Source organism: Gavialis gangeticus, unplaced genomic scaffold (assembly GCF_001723915.1).
Source record: "Gavialis gangeticus isolate Ggan-Ray unplaced genomic scaffold, GavGan_comp1, whole genome shotgun sequence".
Classification (NCBI taxonomy): domain Eukaryota; kingdom Metazoa; phylum Chordata; order Crocodylia; family Gavialidae; genus Gavialis; species Gavialis gangeticus.
The window spans coordinates 43,141,573-43,162,693 of record NW_017728995.1 but is presented as its reverse complement, the minus strand read 5'-3'; the positions used below and the strand labels follow the sequence as shown (position 1 = coordinate 43,162,693).

The 21,121-nt window shown below is 46.8% G+C and overlaps 1 protein-coding gene across 3 annotated transcripts in view; it reads right to left on the bottom strand.

The window, feature by feature from the left end:
- Window positions 1-21,121, bottom strand: part of TFDP2 (transcription factor Dp-2) — a 157,812-nt gene that overhangs the window by 102,963 nt on the left and 33,728 nt on the right. For 2 of the 3 annotated variants that reach the window (XM_019503574.1, XM_019503575.1), the window contains exon 3: window positions 15,760-15,826. The exons of the other annotated variant lie outside the window; for it this stretch is intronic. In XM_019503574.1, coding sequence (XP_019359119.1) covers window positions 15,760-15,826 — 67 coding nt within the window. The remainder of the gene's footprint in view (window positions 1-15,759; window positions 15,827-21,121) is intronic. 3 annotated transcript variants of the gene reach the window in all.

The window sequence follows — 21,121 nt, the reverse complement described above, 5'->3', positions numbered from 1 at the left end:
GAAGCTTGAACAAGTCCAGAGGAAAGCCACATGCATGATCAGTGGGCAAGAGAACAGGCCTTATGAAGAGAGGCTAAGAGCCATGAGACTCTTCAGCCTGGAGAAGCGAAGGCTCAGGGGTGACTTGGTGGCAGCCTATAAGTACATAAGCGGTGTGCATCAGGATCTGGGGGAACACCTGTTCACTACAGCACGTCAAGGGATGACAAGGTCCAACAGTCATAAACTCCTGCAAGACCTTTTTAGGCTGGATATAAGGAAAAACTTCTTTACAGTCTGAGCCCCCAAGGCCTGGAACAGACTTCCCCCCAGAGGTGGTGCAAGCACCCTCTCTGGACTCTTTTAAGAAAGATTTGGATGTTTATCTTGCTGGGATCCTTTGACCCTAGCTGACTTCCTGCCCCTTGGTCAGGAGGCTGGACCCAATGATCTTACAAGGTCCCTTCTAGTCCTAATGTCTATGAAGTCTTTGAAATCTATGAAATGCCTTATGTGTACTTATCATCAATGCAAGATCAGGATCCAATCCCAAAACACAGTGGTGCTGGGCTGTGTTGGTCACAAGTTCATAGGAAAGTGGGGTTGGAAGGGATTTCAAAAGGTCGTCTAATCCATTCCCCTGCTCAAGGCAGGATCATTCGTGACTAAGCCAGCCAAGCGTCTGTCTAACCTGTTTATGAAAGTTTCCAGGGATGGAGATACCACTATTTCTCTAGGTAGCTTGTTCCAATGCCTGACCACCCTCATAGTCAGAAAGTTCCCCCTAATTTCCAGTCTAAATTTCCCCTGTTGCAGCTTGAGACCTTTGCTCCTAGACCTGTCCCCTACAACCACAAAGAAAAGTCCATCTCTATCATCTTTATAATTGTCCTTCAGGTATTTGAAGGCTGCTATCGAATCCTGCCTCAGTCTTCTCTTCTCCAGACTAAATAACCCTAGCTCTTTCAACCTTTCCTCATAAAGCATGCTTTCTAGGCCTCTAATCAATTGTGTTACTCTCCCCTAAACTCTTTCGAATCTGTCTACATTTTTCTTGAAGCTAGGGTGCAAAACTGGACACTGTACTCCAGGTGAGGCCTCATCAGTGCTGGATAGAGCAAAAGAATCACTTTCCTTGACTGCAAGAGACATTCCTGCTAATACAACCAAGGAAGCTGTTGGCTTGTTTGCAACAAAACACACTGGTGGCTCATATTCAGTTTATGGTCCACTGTAATCCTCAGGTCCTTCTTTATAGTACTGCAGTCTAGCCAGTCATTCCCCACGTTGTATTTGTACATGCAGGTATTCCATTCCAAGTGTAGGACTTTCCACTTGTCCTTGTTGAATTTCACCTCATCGATTGCAGACCATTTCTCCAGTTTATTCAGGTCATTCTAGATCCTAGCCGTACCCTATAGAGGGTTCACAATTCCACCCAGCTTGGTATCATTTGCCAATTTGCATGAACTCAATCCCATCCTCCAAATCACTAACGAAGATGTTTAACAATACCAGACCCATGACAGACCTCTGGGGAACCACACTTGATAGCTCCTCCCAACTAGACATTGAGCCATTGAGGACCACTCTCTGAGTATGATGGTCCAACCAGTTATGTAGTCATGTTAAAGTACTTTCGTCCAGTCTGTATTTCCTTATCTTGTTAATGATAATGTCATTTGGCAGTGTCAAAAGCCTTGCTAGAGTCAAAGTATACAAGTTCATTGCTCTTCCCTCATCCATAGAGCCTGTCACTTTATCACAGAAGAAAATCAGATTGGTCAGGCATGACATACTCCATGCTGGCCACTCCTGATCAATCTGTTCTCCTCTAAGTACTTTGTAATGGACTTGAGGACTTGCCCCATAATCTTTCCAGGTATAGAGGTTAAGCTAACTGATCTGTAGCTTTCTGGATCCTTCTTCTTCCCCTTCTTGAAGATGGTCACAGTATTTGCCCTTTTCCAATCATCTAGGGTCTCACCCAACTGCCACAAGTTCTCAAAGAGGATAGTCAATGGCGCTAAAATTACCTCAGCCAATTCCTTGAGTACCCTGGGGTGCATCCTATCTAGTCCTGCTGACCTGAAGGCATGTCACTTTTCTAAGCAATCCCTAACCTGTTCTGCCATTACTCTAGGCTGTTTGTCTCCTTCCCCAACTCTACTGCCAACTACACTCATTATCTAGTAGCTGCCCCTATTTGTGAAAAGTAAAAAAGACATTACATATTTCAGCTGTGCCTGCATTATGTGAGACCAGATTACCTTCTATAAGGGACCTATGGAATCTCTAGTCTTGCTCCTACTTTTGACATAGATGTAGAATTCATTTTTATTGCCTTTATGCGTGTTGTCAGCTGCATCTCAAACTGTGCACTGCCTTCCTAATTTTCTCTCTGCATGCCTGTGCAATACTCTTATACTTTTTTCTAGTACTATAACCAAGTTTCCAGTTTTTATAGGATTCCTTTTTGAGTTTCAACTCCTTAAAGAGATCATTACCTAGCCAGGCTAGTCTCCTGTTTCACTTCCCATTCTTGTGTTGCATAGTGATAGCTTGCTCCTGTGCCCTCAAGAGAGCCTCCTTAAAGTACAGCCAGCTCTCCTGGACTTCTTTTCCACTCAGAGTTGCCTCCCAAGAAATCATGACCACCAAGCACCTGAGTTTATTAGAGCTTACTCTTCTAAAGTCCTATCTTTATTCTGGTGCTCTGCTCCCTTCCTCCCCTTACGATCTTGAACTCTATTATTTTGTCATCACAGGACACATCTACATGAGAAGATAACTGCATGGTAGCTGAATATTAAAGCACAGTAGTGTGTCACAGCACCAACAGTGCTAATATGCTGCTGCATAGTATTATTAAACTACTGCACAGTAGCATCACTAAAAAGGAGCTTGCCAGCGCTACTGTGCAGTAACTCTGGTTACTGTGCATTTATTTAGTACTTGATTATACAACTAGTAAATAAATGCACAGTAACCACTGCACATTAGTATCTCATGTAGACGCACCCACTGTCACCCAAGTTACCTTCCACATTCACATTCTCAACCAGTTCCTCCCTGTTTGTGAGCAGTAAGTTGAGAAGAGCTTCCCCCCCTTGTTGGCCTCACCACCATCTGAATCAAAAAGTTATCCCCCACACACTCCAGAGCCTGTTTCCCTGCCAGCAGATGTCCTGATAATTAAAATTACCCATAAGATCCAAGTCCTGTGATTTGGAAGCTTCCATCATTTGTTTAAGGAAAGCCTGGTTCACCTCCTCCTCTTGGTTTGGAGGCCTATAGCAGATGTGCACCATGACATCTACCCTATTGCTCCCCTGCTCTCACCTTTACCCAGAGGCATTCAATGCGCCTACCTTCCACTTTGTACTGCATCTCTGAATACATGTACATCACCTTTCAAAGGGAGGGCAACACCTCCTCCTTTTTTTCCCCTGTGTATCATTCCTGAACAAACTATACCCATCTATGACCATATTCCTTCCATGTGAAACATTCCACCACATCTCCGTTGTCCCAACTACATCATAATTCTGTAATTGTATTAGGACCTCCAATTCTTCCTGTTTGTTTCCCATAGTTCTCATATTAAACATTTCAAATGTCTAACTGACTGTCCTCTCCTCTCCTCGAGAACAATGTTGTGGTTTCCATTATTTCTTCCCCTTACCAAGTTCTAATCCAGGTCTCCAGGCTCTTTACTTACCTCTGGGCTTTTGTCTTCATCCCATGGTCAACCTAGTCTAAAACTCTCCTCACTATGTTAGCAACCCTGTACATGAAGACACTCTTCCCTTTCTTCATTAGGTGGAACCCATCCATCTCTTCCCAGAAATCCATCTTTCTGGAACACTGCCTCATGCTCAAAGAAGCCAAAGCCCTGCCAGCAACACCATCTACCAACCAACCATGCAGAAGGCATCTGCCTCTTGCTGGGCCTTTACTCTTGACTAGAAGGCTCAACAAGAAACACCTGGGCCTTTGTCCCCTTCATGCTTGCACCCAGAGCCATATAGTCACTTTTAATCTGCTCAAGGTCACCCCTGGCAGTATCATTACTATCCACATGGATAAGCAGCATGGCACAGTAGTCAAAGGACCACGAGTCTGGCCTTTCCATGACATCTTGAATGCAGATTCCTAGCAGGCAACAGACCTTCCAAGTCAAAAGATGAAGCTGGCAGATGGATGCCTCTGTGCCCCACAGGAGGGAGTCACCAACCACCACCCATCACTTCTTGGTAGCAGTGGCCTTGATCCTCCTTCCCTTAGGGATGTATGGCTTGGCTTCCCCTACCACTGGACTGGCCTCCTTGTCATCTTCATACCTGTTCTTCTGATGGTACAATCTCTATATTTTCTATGCCAATTATATGCCAGCTCTAGACTACTTATGCTTCATGTTACCACAAGTGGGACACCAAGCTTGTTAGACTATCCTCTGTATGTCCACATAAAAGCAAACCAGAAAGTTATAAAACACAAGCCTCAATATATTTTTAATATTCTTGAAAAGAATCTTTAGGACCTGCAGTCCTTTGAAATTTCTCTCTTTAAATCATGTTAATTAGATACATGGAAGAGAAATACAAAAGAAACACCACCATCTTTCCAGGTCTATGGTTTGTCAGGGCCCGGTATTTGCTCAAATAGAAGCAAAAGAAAGACAGGTAACAGAAATAAATGGGATTGATTAAATGAATAAATTAGAAGTGTTCTCCTGTCTCAGCTAGAAAGTAATTGTATGGACTATCACCCTCAAAGTTAAGCACTTCAATAATCCAATCCAGAATCTGTTCAGACTTGTCTTTGCTCCAGGCCAATGACATACTTGTATTCCTCATTTTAAACAGTAGAGAAAGTGCCGAACTCTTTATACAAAAAAATGTATCAAAACTCCTGAATTATTCAAGGTGGTGCTGAATCCTCAGACAGAAACGTTCTACACCAGGGTTGTCCATCTCACAGTCCATGAGGGATTAACTTGCATCCCGTGGGCTCCTGATCAGCTGCCACTCCCCCAGGGTCTCTGGAGTCTCCCTCTCTCCTGTGTCTTCCACTTCTAGCCCCAGTCCAGAAGCTGGACAGCCCTGTTTTAGAACACATTCACACAGACCTATGAAATTAACAACTGTCTGTTGAGGAAAATTAAATAAAAATTAACAAACTGGTTTGCTTTACAATCAATTCAAGACTTGGAATGCATTAAAATGCCATTCTTCTTCTTTCCTAATGGCTATCAATTTCTGCAGAATTTAAATTTCCATTTAATAAAACAGATCAAACATCCACCCCCTTCTGTTGTAGAGAGAATCTTTTCACTGATCTTGTCACATGCTCAACACAAACTGCACACAGCCTGAAACAATAGCTGTAAAATTGAGATTTGGTTGCCAGTATTCAACTTGACTGAAGTCAATTTTAAAACCTAATTATGACACTATTAATCTTCTAAACGTTAGAGCATAATGAGCCAAATCCATAAAGGGACTGCTGTGCCTAAAGCAAGACTTAAATGAAATTTAGGTATCTAAGTTTTTGCTTGTGAAGTCCCCAAGTATCTAAAATTATGTTTATGCCCAGAAGTTTGTGTCTTGGCAGTGCCAAGCAATTTAGTATCGATCTATTTCCTGTCTAACCCCTATCAAGCTTCACAAACTAGGTGTCCTCCTATCCATATCCTTCAGGGAACCCAATCCAGTATATGTTTGGATCCCACTGACAGGTTCTGACCCTATTCAAGGTGCAATAGCAGATGCTACTGCACAAGTCCAAAAATATAGGCAGTAGCACTCCCTTTTTGTAAACTAGCTCAGTGGTTCTCAGTCTTTCAGAACTCAAGACACCCTTCATGTAACCCAAAGCAGCCCTTGGAAAATTCAGGCTCTTAGTTTCACTCACTTCTTGACTACAGAAAAATAACAGAATAAATTTTCCTGTTGCAAAGAACTCTGAAAGACCACAGCAAGGAATAATGTTTTTAATATTAAGGGCTCTTATTTAAAATTTCTGGGTTTATTTTGTGAATCATGTTTGCCACAGGATACCATGGCACCTTGGTTGAAAATCACTGCTCTAGCCTAGGGGTTAAAACATTCCTCATGATGTGAGAGACCTACATTTAATTCTCTCACTGTCTGATGGGATTCAAACTCACATCTCCCTGGAGATGTCCTAACCACCAAGATACAGATTTTTCCAAAATAGGGATGAAGTTCTTAACTCCTCCTGTTGAAGTGCTTAACTTTGTTTGGAATAATTAAAAATTCACTCACACAGATGGAAGAAATGAGAGAGACTCTCTTTAACCTCTTGGTTAATGTACTCACCTATGACAGGGTAGATCCAGGTTCCCATTTCAGCCCCAATTGCTGTTTATGTATTTTATGCGATGAATGTCTTGGAGCAATAACCATAACCCAGTTTTCCCTTGTCCCAGATGGGTAATTTTTAGGCCTGTGTGAAGCGGCTAGTATTCGTTTTGGATTCAGCTGATTCGGGAGACAGTGATTCAATTCAGTGATTTGAATCCCTATCCCAAATCAATTCAGCCATATCTGATTTGGAGATTTAGCCACAGCCAAATCGGCCGAATCTCCAAATCAGATAGGCCCCCTACCCCACCCACCCCAGCCTCCTGCTCTTTAAAAAACAAAGTCTGGCATTCATTGGCTGCTGCCAGACAGTGGGTGGAGGGGTGGGGTGATCCCTATATTGCCCCCCACTGCCCTGTGCTGCGTGAGGGGCTCTGTCATAAGCCCCCATCCCCAGTTCCCAGCTCTTTAAAAAAAAAAAGAAAAAAAAAAGCCCCCACTCACCAGTTGCTTCCAGGTGGGGGTGTGATCCTTGCTGCACCCTGCTGCCCCACGCTGCGTGGCGGGCTCTGCCACGAGCCCCCTGACCCCCACCCACTCTCTCAGCCCCGTTACTGGCTGCCCTGCCCAGCCCCAGCTTGTGGCTCTTTAAAAAAAAAAAAAAAATTAACCTTGATTGACTCCCTGGCTCCTGCCAGGTGGGGGGCAATCCCTGGTGCACCCCACTGCCCCAGGCTGCATGGGGGGGGGTCTGCTACAAGCCCCCAGAAGCCCTGACAACTGCTACAGCAGCCGGTGAGGGTGGCAGGGGTTTTTTTGTTTCTGTTTTAAACAACCAGGAGCTGGGGTCGGGCAGGGCAACCATGGGGGGTGGGCTGGGAGAGCGGAAGGGGGACGGAGGCTTGTGGCAGAGCCCGCCACACAGCATGGGGCAGTGGGGGTTAGTGGGGATCGCCCCCACCTGTCTGGCAGCAGCTGGTAAGTGGGGGCTTTTTTTTTTTTTTAAAGAGCTGGGAGCTGGGGCCGGGCAGGGCAGCCATTGACGGGGCTGAGAGAGCAGGCGGGGGTCAAGGGTGCTCAGGGAGGCTGGGGGAGCAGGCAGGGGATGGGGCCTGGTGGGGTTCCCCCCCATAGTACCCTCCCACTTCCTTCAGCCACCCCTCCCCTGCCCCCCACTTACCAGCACAGAGTCCCGGTCCAGCTTCCTCTGGCAGTGAGTGGGGACTGCCCAAATCTCCGAAGCTCTCTGAAACTTTTCTGAATCAATTCAGAGAGCTTTGAATCGATTCAGACCTTTCCACTGGTCCCCTAATTTGATACAGCCACTGAATCAGGCCTAATCTCCTCTGAATCAAATCAGGACCCAAAGCTTTGCACAGCCCTGGTATTTTTAACCACTAAACTATAGAGTCATGTCACATTTGTCGGTCTCTCTCAATTTCTCTTGCCCAGTGAATCTCTTACGTATTCCCTGTGACACAGAACAGCTTTCATGGGAAGGAAGGAGAGCATTGAAAACTGTTGCAGCTTTGTGGCTAGGATACTCTCCTGAAAAGTGGAAGATGTAGGTTTGGATTCCCTCAGACTGAGGAGGGATCTGATCCCAACTCTCCCATATTTTGCACCTGTATAAAAAGAGTAGTGATTGTGGTGATATGACCACCACAGAAAATGGTAAACTGCCACTCTTCTTCGCAGAGTCTGGTGTAGAAGGTGTGTTCCGAGAATGCCTTGCAGACTGAATTCCTCAGGGGAGACAAGTAGAGGAATGCCTAATTGTGGTAGTGTGCTGCTACAGCAACTTGGGGGGGGAAGATTTTATGCTGCCAGCACAGCCACAGAGCAAGGGATGGCACATGCACCCTCCCCAACCCCCTATGGGTACTGTGTGCCACCAGCATGACCTGTGTGATAGGGGCTTGCAAGGACCTACCCCTGCAGTGTGTGGCCATGAGATGTATGACCTGGGGCTCCATGCTGAGGCCATGTCTGACCTGTGGCTGCATTGTTTGACAGCCCTGTGCAAACCAATTATTTCTCTGCCATTGCAGTGACAGGCTTCAGCAGTACCTTGCACTTTACCACTGGCATGTTGTAGGGTGTTCTTGGTTTTGCAAGACCCTCAGGTTGGGAAGAAACAGGAGTAGGACAAAGGCAGATTTGGGAAACCTTTACCTGATTCAATGCACATACCAGTGCACACAAATCTCTTCTTGGGGTAAATCAGGGTTTTATAATAAAGGAGATTTGTCTGTAGGATTTGGCTGCTTCAGTTGTCAAAGAAGGTGGAGGGTGCCTAGAGGATAAGGCAGAAGACTTCAGGAAGAGAAAGGACTGCTTTATGACTCAGATATTTAAATACTGACTTATCAAGCTGAATTCTATCCCTGCTTGTACCAGTGTGCTCCTATCTGATAGTTAGCATATTACAAACACAAAATTTTTCACAGCTAGTCACTATTTCTCTCATTTTCCAAGTGAATTACTGCAGTTCGAACTGTAATGAAGTCAAAAGGAGCTATGTTTGAACATACTAAATATTATATAATGACAAATATGCTACAAAAATATTGTTCTATAGCATCTCAGATTATGATCGAAAGTATTTAGTAATGTAGGTGCTACATAGTTCAGTTCCCTTCTGTTAAAAGGCAATAATAGCCTCCTCCTGTAACAGGGGCATAAAGAAAAAAAAATCAATGTTTGTGAAGCCTTCTGATATTATCATGATAAGCACTAAGGAAAAGTGCACAAGGATCTGAAAAGTAGATAGTAAATAAAGCAAAAGGACAGCCTTTCAATAGTAAGGATCAATAAAACTACTGGAGAGGTCTTCATTAAACGTACACAGCTTGTCCTGTGCATTGATTAAAAACACAGGAGCCAGGTGAGGGAAAAGAACCATCTACATAAGGCAGGGGTTTTCAACCTTTTTTTAACAAGTATACCCCTTCTGCCTCAAAGTTTCAGCTCATGTACCCCTTTATATTTTTCTTGTTTTTAAATGAGCTTCCCATGCCCCCGCGGCAGGAGCACACAAAGCATCCTCAGCATGGGATGGCCATATAGGCCCTTCATGGCATGAGGGAAACCAGCCACAGCCGTAGCTTGCTGGGGTAATAATGCTGCTGGCTGAATGTGTTACAGGGCCGAATCGTGCCGTGTCATGTCTGTCAGGGGCATAGATGACAGAAGACCAGAGCTAACAGGACTTAGGCAAGCTCCAGGCAGCTGCAGCACAGCAAGGGGGAAGGAAGGGGCATGGAGGTGAGGGGCAGATCAAGGGCCCTGCCAGGGTCAGGGTGTGTGAAAAAGGCCTTGGGGCAGGTTATGGAATGCTTGGAACCCAGGTGGCTCAGCGGGGGGGGAAGGGAGGGCCTCCTGCTGCTATGTGCAACCCCAGAGGAGTAGGCACAGGGGGCACCTGTCCCCTGGATCTGTGTGTAGGGTGGAGGCAGCTACTGCTGCAGGGTGTGCACCGTACCCCGCTGCCAGTGCCCCAGAAGCAGCGCAATGCCACGTGCCTCCTGTGCGCTGGCTGCATTGCCTGCCTGGTAGTGGGAAGCACATGGCATCACGTGGCTGCCAGGGCACCAGCAGCGGGGTGCAGAGCACAGACCACAGCAAAAGCTGCCTCTGCCCTGCACACAAATCCAGGGGACACATGCCCCCTTGTGTCTGCCCTGGGGTTGTGCACATGGCGCCGGGAGCCCCCGGCACCCCTGGATGAGCAGCCCTGGGGCTCCGTTCACTCCAGCCCCTGCCCCACTCCCTCCCTCACTGAGGGGGCCTTGTTCTGCCCCCTCCGCCCTTCCTAACAACAAACCTACCTGCTTGGGGAGGGGGTGTGTGCATGTGTGCAAGTGCTCAGCCCACCACACAATCATATTTTCTTCCTCTGCCTATGGTCATGCCAACACCTGGCACCACCATTGCCACCTCCCTTGGCCCTGTGCCACACCCCACGCTGCTTTCCCACAGCTGGCCATGTGTGTGTCTTAGCAGGCTACTGCTGGGTCTCGTGGCCAGCCAACTGCACAGTCAGAGAACAGATTGACTTTTATTAGTAGATGTTTGGATTGGGAATCCAGAAAAGAGATGACAAAGCTGATAGGGAAATACAAGGCACCCGAGCGAGGGACTAACAAGAGGGGGGTGGGGGGGAGGAGGGGAACGCGACTAGGTTACAAGCGATACAATGTTAGCCAACTACTACACCCCCCTTCCTGCCATTCAGACCCTCACAGCTCTGCAGGAAGGGGGTGGCCATGGTACCTCCTCTCCATTGGCTATTAGCTGAGGGCAGCAACCCAGCAGCAAATCAGGAGAGCGAGCTGAGGTGGGGGAAGGGGAGGGGCCACAATGTGTCATGTGGGGCTGGCAGTGCTCAGTGCACCCCACCCCTGGGTAAGAGGCAAAGTATGGGAATGTGCTGGAGGAGATGCCATCACTGTACCCCAGGGCACACTCAGTCCCCACCTGCCTGCCTACCTGCACAGCCCCAGCTCCCAACGGCACGAAGCAGCCTGCATATCCCATATGACCTTTTTAAACACCCATAGGTGTACACTTACTCCTGGTTGACAACCACTGACATAAGGGATAAACCTAATGCAGATAAATATTGTTGTTCTGCAGTCTCTGTAGTTGACTTCTGAAATTCCAAGTACTATGCCTTATCTCCTCCCCCAAAAGACAAAAGTATTGTAAATTTTTATTTATTTATTTATTTTTTACACTGGCTTCCATTACTATTCATAAAAATAGTATCTCCATAGCCCTGAATTCTGGAACACAGTTATCAGAGACATCTTCCTAAACCAATTTTAACTGGTAAATGTGCTACCTGAACTCTAGGCACATCCAGATGAGCATGCAGGTGTGGTGTGTGATGCTACAAACTCTTCTGGATTTTCAAACATTCTGTAGTAAAATGTTTTTATTCCACAATTAATTTTATATACTTATAGCTTGATATAGGTATTGATATTCTGAAGCCTATACCATTTCTACTACACAAGAAAAAACCCACAGAGGAACAAGGTAAAGCCCTAAGTTTTTACTAAGTTTTCTCCAATTCACTATGCTGGGGTTTACCCCACATAGTACATGCAGGAGACTCTCCCACAAAACCTCAACTTTTAGGACGGCTCCACAGGAGCTTTGGGCAGGTTGCTTTGTTCCCTCATAGTAAACAATGGCCTTATTCTCAGAGAAGCCAGAGCTTAGTTGCAGCCTGGTACTTCCCATATCAGGCAATACACTAGCTAGTTATTGAGTTATGCCCTGAGGACTCTTCACCCTAAAGAAAGATGCCAGCAGTTCTGGCCTTTTTGGATGATAAGACATATGAACAACTGACAAGTGCTGAAGCTATATCAAGTTAGATGGCAAGTTGATGATGTGCACCACTGAGGTCAGGCACCACCTCTTCTTTGGCATGTGGAGACATGATAATTTTGTGTTCAATAAAAACATGAACACGTAGGCAATACATATTAGTCTATAATCACTCTGAAGATGCTTTAAATCAGAAACTGTCCAAGTGCAGAGAAACATGGAAGCTTGGAGTCCAAGATCATTTGTATATTTTACAGCAGACTCAAAGCAACACATTTTACTGGACCACAGAGGACTTCTCCGAATTTAGCTGAAGATTAGAAGGCATTTAAAAAAGCACAAGTCAATGAAAGTTTTTCTACCGACTTCAGTGCACTCAGGCTTTCACACCTTATCTATTAGATTTGTTAGGAGAGCTGCTGGACAGCAACAGTTTTATTTTGAATTAAACAAGCACATCCAAAAATGTTTGGAAGAGTTGTACAAAACTATACAAATTTAAAATACAAAGTTACTAACCTTAAAAAATTTTTTTTATTGTAATTATATACACACACACACACACACACAGCAGTAGCAAGTAGATCCATATGTTCTTCTTTGTTATACTAACAAGTCCCAAAATGATCCCCTCTTCACAAAATATATGGACATGAGAATTTTATTTAAATTAAATCTCCAGTGAAGCAGAGTTAGGTTGTTCAATACTTGGAAAAACTGGAGAAGCAACAGGAAGCTGACAATCCATAGGTGGCACTCCATTTTCCATCTTGGCACAGGCTGCAGTTCAGTGGCAAGTGAAAAAGTGTCAAGCAGTTGGGAAGAAAAGGATTTGTTTTTCAGTTTCTTTATATTTAATCAATAATTTGAGGAGTTTAATAAAGGAAAAGTTCCCTTGAATATTGAGTAATATTTTGATTTTTACAAACCATAGTGCTAACATCTGAAAAAAATACACCCTAATTTGGAGTTCTGAAATGAATTAAACATGAAAATCCATAACAGAGGCAAAATATAAAAATTAAAATAAAACCTTGAGCAGAATTCTGATAAAGCATAGTTTGATTTAGATTGCCAGATGCCAAAAATCACTGAATGCACATTCTCAACTAACAATAACAGTTAGAAGTACATCAATGGGACATTATACCCACAATGTATTTTATTTGGGCTGACCCAGCCCATAACACCCACACACAATTATTTGGGCCTGAGGACCACTTAGGAAGTTTGAGAGAGCTGTTACAGGCCGAGTCAGCTCCTCCCCTGCAACAGCTCCCCAAAACTCCTTAAGTGCCTCTGCCCCAGGGGCCCAGCTCTGCACTGGCAATGCCCAGTGATCCGGGGTCTCCATGAAGACTAGCCCAGGACCTGCGCAAGCAGGGAGCACTCAGTTGGGCACATGGGATGTAGCCATGGGCAGGTGGGTTGTGGTATCTGGGAGTGGGACAGACAGGTTGGGCCAGGGCTGGGGCCAGGATCACAGCGCAGGATTGGGGGATGGTGACCATATCCGCTCCCCACACATCCCTGCAACGGATGCTGGTTCCACAGGCAGGGCTGCGCTGGCAGAAGATCTCTGCCCTGGGTCCCCAGTCCTGTGTTATCACTGCTCCCAGGCCTAGTCCTGCTCACTCATCCCACTCCCTCAACCACCCGCAGCCCCATTCCATCCACTCAGCCAAGTGTGCCTTGTCCACACAAGTCCCAGGCTAGCCTCCATGGAAACCCAGCCCACCCGCTCCATCGGGCACTCCTGGCAGTGGGTGGGGGACAGATGGGCCAGGGTGTCAGCAGCAGACAAATGAAGCCACTGCTGTTTGGGCTACAGGGAAGCGGAGTCTGGCAGCTGTGCCACCCCATACCCGCTAAATGCTTGGAGGCAGAGGAACCGACCACTTATGCCACAGCCCAGGCTGCCCCCTCCCCCTGGGCCAGGCAAGACCAAGGGATTTGTCATGGATCAGATGGCACCACTTGGCAGGTCTGATTCAGCCCTCAGGTCATATTTTTCCAACCTATGGTTTACATGCATACAATTGAACAGGGAACAGGTTCATAACAGTACTTGATTTTCCAGGAATATTTTTATACTTTTCCACACATCTTTAACTGGTTTAACAGGCTTTTATGTCTGTCCCCTTCAGGTCTAAACTGCATTTAAGCTCCTCTAAACTTTGCGAATCTCTTTAACCTTACAACAATACTCATAGTGCCCACAAGAATTGGGGCCACATAGTGGTAGATACTGTATCAGCACAGTGAGGGACAATTCTTGTTCCAATAGACCTGTGAGCTAAATCAAGGCTGCCAGCTTTTGGTCAGGGACCCCTAGCCACACACCACACTACCCTGTGTCACATGCTGTGCAGACCACACAGCACACTACCCTGTCCTGCATGCCAGCAGCCCCACTCACCTATGCTGTACTGGTAGTCCCCACACTGCAACACCCCACTTGTGTACTACCCACACACCATGCCTGACACATGCCCTTCCCCCTTGATGCATCACATGGCAGGCGTCCCTTCCCCCTCACTGTATGGGGGCTCTGGACCTGTCCCAACCATCTGGGGCATGAATTTCCTTTGCCCCACAGACCATGCTGCTCTGCCCCCAGGGTCACTGCCCAGAAGTAGAAAGGAGTGAGGGCCTGATGACTAGTAGCAGCAGCAGCTGGAACAATGAGAGGCTTAGACTGGGATTCACCTGAACATGTCCAAGTTAAATAACCAAGGCAAATAAATTATTACAGTTTTTTTTTCAGATGGAAAATGGAGGGAGACACCATAATACATAACCAGTCTGTGGAACACTTTCCCCAGAAGATTCCTGGTTGGTGTAGACATTTATAGGAACTGTTAACTACAGTAAGTCTGGAACTCTTGTTACGTTTTTGGGTATAAAACTTCATGCTTCAAGGTTTAAGCCAGTAACATGCAGGGGGCAGGTTCTCTTACCAGCGCACAGTCAAATTACTCTATACACTATTGGAAGGCACTTACATACTACAGCAGTAGTATGTAATGCTCTTGTACTCAATGCACTTGTCCAACAAGCTGGATAGGCAGGGCCCAGTCTCTCTACAGGCCAGATCCAGCTGGTGGGCACAATCTAGTATGGGAGGGCACAGCAGGGACCCATCCAGCCATGTGGATGGGGGAGGGGGGCAGGGGGTAGCCCAGACCCGGTCCAGCCACGCAAGGGAAGGGGGCTTAGTCTGGTTCTAACCCTGAGGGCAGGAAGGGCACAGCCACAGCCCCAGTCAAATGCACAGACAGAAGGGGGCACGGCCCAGCCCTGATCCAGCACATGGGACTCTGGCTGCAGGGAGAGGTGGCAGTATTAAAACTATTGTTGCTTCTCCACCACCCAATTTCCTGTCTCTCTGGGAGCTCTGCAGACCGCATTCCAAGGCTCTGTGGGCCAGAGGTTTGATTATCCCTGACTATAGCAATGAGGACAGTATAAGAATCTACATAGAACAGGACAGAATACAAGTTTTTCTGAAACAACTTATATTGATCATTGCTGTAGACAGGAAACTGGACTAGAGGGACCACAGATCTAATCCAGTATTAAAATTCTTTTGAGACAAAAAGTTAATCAATTTGTCCAAGCCCAGACAGGCAGGAGTTAGACTTGGGAACTGAAGCCAGATCATCTGAGTCCCAGTCCAGTAACACATACCTATCCTCCCTCAGTGGCATAAGTCCTTGAGAGAGTCTGATCAAACTTTTCTTTGGTCCAGGAAGTCACTGAAACAGCCTGAGGGTTGTGTTAGAAAGTTGAGATACTCTATCTGTCCTGCAAGCAGTGACATTTAAATTTTCTAACAGCTTTTATTATGAACCTCAGTGACTTGCCATCTTAAAATCTTACTTGTAGAGCCACTGTTATGGGTCAATAGATATAGACGTACCTGATATTTTAAAGCTTCAATATTTCCAGTGAAAGTCTTAAAAAACCCCCACACCAAAACTGAATCAACTATATAGTGGAGGTTTATAAAAAAAATTTAAGGCAAGTTTTCAGTTGGTTTAATAATAAGAGAAAAAATAAGCCTCCCAATTTCAAAGTACTGTAGATAAACAAATTCAACTGCTCTTACCTTTTGTTGGACTCTGGTTCTGATCTATAAATCCCTTCAAGTCTCCATTTGTGGAAGCTACACCAACCTGAACAAAACATTTTAGAAGTCTTAAAATATGGTAATATGTATATGTATATTTATATTTGCCACTATACAAACAAGAGCACTTTTAAAGAGGTAAGCTTGCATCCTCAAATGCTTACAAATCACTCTGATAGGCAAGACAGAAGTGCTTATCTGCTGATCCCTAAATGGTAATCCAAAATAAAATACACAAACATACAAAAAGGAGTAAGATACTGTTTTAAGAATATGAAACTGCTGGTTGCATAAATTGGACAGGGGAAGTGGGGCACTAGCCCTGCGTGCCAACTATTAGGATATCTTTGCCATAGCAGTACAGCCTTGTGCTGCCCCTGCCCAGCCATAGGAGCCAGGCAGGGCATCTGGCCTTGCACCCAATAACATATCTGGGGGCCAAAGGGTGAGCGGAATGGGGTACCTTCCACCCCTAGGGAGTCTCTGCCACAGCAGGTGCATCTCTGTGCTCAGTAGCATATTTAGGGGACAGGGGAGTGAACAGGGCACCAGGAACAGCTCTCAGTAGACTCAGCTACAGGGTTGCTGCTGCCTGAGCCAACACTGCTATAGCACCAGGGACAGCAGTGACAACAGCAGCAGCAGTAGCAACTGCCTTCACTGCAGAGAGCAATAGTAGGTAAGACAGCTCTCTCCCTCCCTTCCCCACATGCCCCCACTCTCCAGTGGTCAGCATACCCCTTATTACCCAGCCACTGAAGGAGCTCGTTACTCCTCTGGAAACATGCTCCAAAGCTCTGGAATGAAGTTCCAAAGCTAGAGTTCCCTTCAAGCTACTTAATGTATTATTTTGTTCACCAGCTGGATACATCATTTCATCCTCAGTCTCGGGTTTTACTTCTATTACAATAGTGTCTAGAGCCTCGTGGACCAGAATCCCACTGTTCTATTCAAGGACAAAACAAAAAGATGGGGCATAATGAATCTGTTTCCAACTTTCACTTGCAATCATTTTGGTTTTTCTCAATTAAAATCTATTCCAACACATTTCGGAGCACTCCCAAGCGCTTTCAGCTTGGAAAGAAATAATTGGAAAAGGGTATTTAGATTAAAAAATTGAAATACTGTGAGAATCTCAAATTCTCAAACTTGGGAGGAGATAAGGTTTTAATTGAGAGCTGAACCACACACTTAATTTGAGTGGTATTAAAGTCATCTGGCCCCAAAAGACAGATATGATGTATAGGGCCAGTTCATGGGCTGGTTTGGGCCCACAGACCAGCCCTGCACCCCAGAAATAGTGCATGCCCTTGGCTGGCCCCATGAGACACATGCAGTATGTGCCTTGGCCCTACCTGCTGCACCAGTTCAGGGCACACTACATTCAGTACACACGGTTGGTCTGTCAATGCAATCCAGACTGGCCCAGGATCCAGCATGCAGGGCTAGGCCAGTCTGGCATGGGCACTGAACGCAGCACATGCCCTAGACCAGGTCCTGCACACTGCATGCACCAAACAGGCTCCATGTACCACATGCACCATGGACTGGATCATAGGACTGTGCGGGAGCAAAGGATCCGGGAGACCCCGGGAAGAGGCGCGACAGGACGTCCGCCGGATCAGACCTGCCCCTGCCCCGACAGACGGGGCAATCACTTACCTGTTGCAGGTGGGCGAAGAGAGGAGCCGAGTCAAAAGGGCCGGTGGACCATGGAACGAGGGCGGCAGAACCGGAAGTGGCCGGACAGACCGCTGACACCGGCGAAAGCGCAGGAAGGGGGAGGCGAGCCGCCCAACGCCGAACTTGCACGTTCGGGGATGCGGGCAAGACCCCAGCAGGGAGCGCGGCGGACGAGCGGGGCCTCCGAGCACGGAGGAACTGAGCGGGCCGGCCCGGAGCGTCTGGCTACGGCGGACCAGACCGAGGGAAGCCCTCAGGAGCCAGAGGAAGGACTGGGGGCAGCGCGGCTGGAGTGAGGAGAGATTGAGTATCCCAGCGGGAGAGCAGAAGAAACCCCACGAGGGTGAGAATTTTCCCCAGAGGGAAGGGACCCAAACTCCGCTCTAGACCAGGGCCGGAGGGGACAGCGGCAGACACTCCCATCTGGAACTGGGTCGGCTTATTCCCTCACGGACACTTGCGAGAGGGTGAACCACACGGGAGGATTGGACTGGGGGACTATTCGGGGCCGGCGAGGACCCTGAACCAGAGGCAAGGGCGAGGGTGTAGGGGTGGAGGAGCCCTCGGCATCGCCAGGCCCAGCAGACATCAGGTGCCACTTTCGGACGTGCATGCGCCAGACGGTCCAACTGAACCGGAGCATCAAAGATGTGGCAGGTGAGTTCGGCGGGTGTAGCCCGGGAAGCGAGCGCGGGGCCTAGCTGGGGGACTCTACTGACTGAACCAGCCAGAGGGACAAAGATACTCATTCACAAGGACTTTGCAGGCTGCATCTTTGATACCTCTGCTTTATTTGCAAAGGATTCCTTAAGACAGTCTGAGCTTACTTATGTCCAACTTGCACATGTCTACAGGAGATGGCTTAACAGCTTCTAGATAAGGTACATTTGTAAATAAGATTGCCTCATCATGGTGGCGAGAGGTTTCAGTTTTAAAAAGCAAGGATTTCTGCCCTGCCTTCTACTTTGGATGCAAATTCTTTTCTAAGGCAGACTGATCTAATGGGTAAGTACTGAATAAGTCCCAAATTATCCATTTGTATATAATCTTAGTAACATACTCTGGGTTTTTAGGCAAATGAAAAGAGTGTACTCCTTGCCCTCAGAACTGGTGGTTGCGCCAGAGGAGAAAGCAGACCTCTTTAACCAATTCTTCACCTCCGTTTTCTTGGGCAGGGACCGGGACTTCCCCACCATGATGGAAGATGGACTCAAGGGGAACATCTCTAGACCTCAGGTTGGAGAGGAGTGCGTTAGAGAGCTTCTGGAGAGGCTGGACATGTTCAAATCAGCGGGTCCAGATCCTCTTCACCCCAGGGTGTTGAGGGAGCTAGCAGGGGTTATTGCAGGGCCATTGGCACGGCTTTACGAGCACTCGTGGTGCTCGGGCCAGGTGCCAGATGATTGGAAGATAGCCAACGTGGTCCCCATCTTTAAAAAAGGGAGGAGGGAGCACCCAGGCAACTATAGGCCCATCAGTCTTACCTCAATCCTAGGGAAACTCTTTGGAGAAGATCATCATGGAGCACATCTGCGATGGGCCAGCCTCAGAGATGATGCTCAAGGGCAACCAGCACTGTTTCATTAGTGGCAGGTCATGTCAGAACAACCTGATTGCCTTTTATGACCAGGTCACAAAAGCCTTGGATGGAGGTATTGTCATAGATAATAGTAGTCTTTCTGGACTTCAGCAAGGCCTTTGACACCATCTCCCACCCCATCCTCATTAAAAAATTGGGTGACTGTGGCACTGATGCCTACACAGTCAGATGGACTGCAGGTTGGCTGAAGGGTCACACTCAGAGGGTGGTGGTGCACAGGTCATATTTGACCTGGGGAAAAGTGGGCAGTGGAGTCCCCCAGAGCTTGGTCCTTGGGTCCGTGCTGTTCAATTTCTTTATCAGCGATTTGGACGATGGGGTGAAAAGCAACCTGTTTAAATTCGCTGACGATACCAAAATTTGGAGTGAAGTGAGCACGCTAGTAGGGAGGGAAAGACTGCAGCAAGACCTGAATAGGTTATAGGGGTGGGCTAGCAAAAACAGGATATGCTTCAATACTGACAAGTGCAGGGTGCTGCACTTGGGCAGTAGTAACCAGCAGCACACTTATAAGATGGGAAACTCCCTTCTTGAGAGCACGGAGGCAGAAAAGGATCTTGGAGTCATTATTGACTCCAAGATGAACATGGGCCAACAATGGGAGGTCATGGCTGGCAGGGCTAACTGGACATTGTTGTACATCCACAGGTACATCTCAAGCAGGGAGAAGGAGGTCACACTGGTCAGGCCACAGCTGGAGTACTGTGTCCAGTTCTGCTCACCCCATTTCAGGAGGGATGTGGACAGCATTGAGAGGGTCCAGAGGAGGGCCACCCACATGATCCGGGGACTACAGGGCAGACCCTACAGTGAGAGACTGTGGGACCTGAACCTGTTCAGACTTCACAAGACAAGGCTGAGGGGGGACCTGGGGACCATCTATAAACTCACTAGGGGGGACCAGAAGGGTTTGGGAAAGACCTTGTTTCCCCTAGCACCCCCTGGCATAACAAGGAATAACAGCCACAAGCTGTTGGAGAGTAGGTTTAAATCAGACATCTGTAAGAACTATTTCACAGTTAGGGCGGCTAGGATCTGGAACCAACTTCCAAGGGAAGTGCTGCTGGCTCCTACCCTGGGGGTCTTTAAGAGGAGGCTTGATGCCTACCTAACTGGGATCATTTAAACCCAGTTTTTTCTCCTGTCCAGGCAGGGGATCGGACCTGAAGATCTACAAGGTCCCTTTCGACCCTATGATATGATTCTATGAACTTAATGTATATTTCTGAGAAGATGCATGAAGGGCAAGGAAGGATATACGCTTTATTTTAAAAAAGTAAGATCATGCAGATAGTCTGACTTTCTGGTGGTTCTTCAAGTTACATATGGAAACATATTACAGAGGACCCCATTTTCAGTGGCTTAAAAAAAACCTAACAAAAAACTGCTACATGTAAAACACAATCATTTGGGCCAATTTTTTCTGGGATTCTTTCTTCTTGTTAAAGCGTTTCAATCATTTCCAAAAATTGGATTATCAGATGAAGCTTAAGTGTGTGCAATATATATAAAACTATTTAGTTGAAAAGTTTTGGAGGTAAGAAAGAGAGCTAATTTTCCCATTGCACAGTATTTCATGGCTCATTACCATCATTTATAATTTTTCCCCACGTTGTCAACACATGATAATATTCTGAGAAGTTCCAATTTGCATATCCTCTGTATAGACTTCCAGACTTCATCAGCTAAACTCAAAGAAGATGTTGGCCCTGCTCCATCTCAACCAAGTAAGTTCCGTGTGGGAACAGAGCAGGGTTTCTTCTGCAGTTGCTCTTCCCAGTATTTGGGTACTGCAGCATCAAGCATTAGAACTGTGAGTAGGAAGGCTAAAAGCACAGAAAAGACTACAGTTTCCTCCCCCTGGCTCATGTCTAACCTGTGGAGGAGAAACAAGAGCCTCCCTCACCCAAGTATGGCGTAGTAATGAGGGTGCTTGGAGAAGAAAAATGGAGCATGCTCCTTAAAGAACCAGAACTCATTATTCCACATATCCCGGCTGTCTAGAAAATAGCTGTGAAAGTCACTAATGATACATGCATTTCCCTCCCCCTCCAGTGC